The sequence below is a fragment of the Mandrillus leucophaeus genome, unplaced genomic scaffold (genome assembly GCF_000951045.1).
Source record: "Mandrillus leucophaeus isolate KB7577 unplaced genomic scaffold, Mleu.le_1.0 Scaffold990, whole genome shotgun sequence".
NCBI lineage: Eukaryota > Metazoa > Chordata > Mammalia > Primates > Cercopithecidae > Mandrillus > Mandrillus leucophaeus.
Window position 1 is genome coordinate 177,383 of NW_012110808.1, and position 2,505 is coordinate 179,887.

The following is a 2,505-nucleotide window of genomic DNA, read 5'->3' on the forward strand; positions in this document are numbered from 1 at the left end:
CCGCGCCCAGCCCCTTTTTTTTCTTAATGCCATTTTCACACATGGCCCGCGACGGGCAGCCGTGCCATGAGGTTAGACCCTGCTTGGCTCAGACAGAACTGGCGACTTGTTTGACCCATACCAAGTTATCCGACTAAGAATTTAGATGCTGGGGCCCCTAAAGAGGGGTCGATGGGGAGGCAAATATGGACCAATAAGAAAGCACTGGGCCGGGCGCGGTGACTCACGCCTGTAATCAGCACTTTGGGAGGCCAAGTGGGGAGGATCACTTGAGCTCAGGAGTTCGAGGCCAGCCTGGGCAGGACAACGAGACCCTGGCTCTACAAAAATAAATAAATAAGGAAGCAGTGAATTCCAATGTATTCATCGCCAACTAACCAGGTTGTTGGGTGTGCGCTCCTCTTTTAGGTGCAATGTGCAATGAGGTCGGAACTTTATTATTTGAATATTTGAAAATACCTGAATCCAAGAGGTCGAGCCACTTGGCCAAAAACGCCCAGGAGGAAAAGGCCAAGTCTAGTACCCCGGCTCTAGACCTACTAACTGATCGCCGGAGACCCCGGCCCTTGGAATAAGTCGCCTCCCCAGATCTCTAAGCCGGCCGCGCGACCCTCGAGTCTCAGGTAAGCGGGAAATCCCATCTCACAGGGAAGCCCCCGCTCCGAGGCACGGGCGCATGCGCGGGTCGGCCACCCGCTGGAGCCGCGGGTGCGCCGCTCTGGCCCGCGTGGCGCAGTCGTCCGCGTCTCGCTGATGATGACGCACGTCCGGGGCGGTGGGGAAGGCAAGATGGCGGCGCCCATGGAGGTGGCCGTGTGTACGGATTCGGCAGCCCCGATGTGGAGCTGCATCGTGTGGGAACTGCACTCGGGCGCCAACCTGCTCACCTACCGCGGCGGCCAGGCGGGACCCCACGGACTGGCGCTGCTCAATGGCGAGTATCTGCTGGCGGCGCAGCTGGGCAAGAACTACATCAGCGCCTGGGAGCTGCAGCGGAAGGTGCGGCGGTGCGGGCTCGCTGCTGGGCTTGGCTGCGGGGGTCACGGGGCGCCCGAGGCTACAGTCGGGGGATGGGTTGGCGGGGGCCGCGTGCACCCTGAGTCGGAATTGGCGTGGGGCGCGGGGTGGGGGGTCTCCGTTCCGGCGCTCTGCGCATGCGCGGGTCTGGGGGCTTTGGGGAGAGATGCGCGACCTGTTAGGCCGCTCTGCGCACGCGCGGGGCTCAGGCTTAGGCTGCGGTGGGGGCAGTGGGGGAATGGAGACGCTCCGGGGGTCCCTTGGGGCAATTGCGCATGCACGAGTTCTTGGCGCGCGAAATTTGATTAAAAGGGGACTATACGGATCGCGAGGTCAGGAAATCGAGGCCACCCTGGCTAACACGGTGAAACCCCGTCTGTACTAAAAATACAAAAAATTAGCCGGGCGTGGTGGCGGGCGCCTGTAGCCCCAGCTGCTCGGGAGACTGAGGCGGCAGAATGGCGTGAACCCGGGAGACAGAGCTTGCAGTGAGCCGAGATCGTACCACTGCACTCCAGCCTGGGCGACAGAGTGAGACTCCGTCTAAAAAAAAAAAAAAAAAAAAGGAGACTGTGAGCTCTGTGGATGTTGTGGTTCTGCAGGAAGAGGGAGAAGGACCGAGATCTGGGGGAGTCCCCCATGAAGGAGTGGCGCAGGAGACTCATGCGTTTATCCCTCCAATAAAGAAACAGATACTCACCGTCGCCCATCGTTTCCCCTCTACCCTCAAGCCCAAAATGCAGCCAGTCCCTGAAGCTACTCGCTTCCCCTGTGCGCACACTGAGATCTCTTGGGACTGGTTCTGTGCTCTGGCATTGCCTGATGGAGTCCACGCACAACTCATAAATTTTTCCCATTTTCTTTTATTTTTGAGACAGTCTCATTCTGTCACCCAGGCTGGAGTGCAGTGGTGCGATCTCGGCTCACTGCAGCCTCCGCCTCCAGGGTTCAAGCGATTCTCAGACCTCAGCCTCCTGAGTAGCTGGGACTACAGACCCGCACCAACCACCACACCTAGCTAGTTTTTGTATTTTTTATAGAGGCAGGGTTTCACCATGTTGGCCAGACTGGTCTGGAACTCCTAAACTCAAGTGATCCACCCACCTGAGCCTCCCAAAAATGCTGGGATTACAGACATGAGCCACCACGCCTGGCCGAGTTTTCCCATTTTAAAGAGGAGGAAGCTGAGGCTTGGGGTCTTAGGTTGAACATTATGGATAGAAGAATCGGTGCACAAGCCTACTGGGCTCTTGGACCCGTGTCCTTCTAGATCCTCTTTGTTTTGTTCCTGTGTTCCTCCCAGCCAGGGTCCCTCTGGCCCTCAGAGGAAGCACCAGCCTCCTCTTATCTACCACCTCCAGCCTCGAAGCCTCTTGCAGGGGCGTACACTTCCTCGCAGGACCATACATTTGCCCAAACCACCCTGCTCCCGACTCCTCTCCCTGGTGCTCTTAACCACTGCCCAGGTGTCCCCTCCCCTCGCCTTCC

At 58.4% G+C, this 2,505-nt stretch overlaps 1 protein-coding gene across 1 annotated transcript in view; it reads left to right on the plus strand.

Moving 5' to 3' along the window:
* Positions 1 to 314: 314 nt before the first annotated feature.
* The window catches only part of WDR18 (WD repeat domain 18), a 15,767-nt gene continuing 13,576 nt past the window's right edge, over positions 315 to 2,505 (plus strand). The window contains exon 1 of the mRNA XM_011971216.1: positions 315 to 999. Coding sequence (XP_011826606.1) covers positions 754 to 999 — 246 coding nt within the window. The 5' untranslated portion in view covers positions 315 to 753. The remainder of the gene's footprint in view (positions 1,000 to 2,505) is intronic.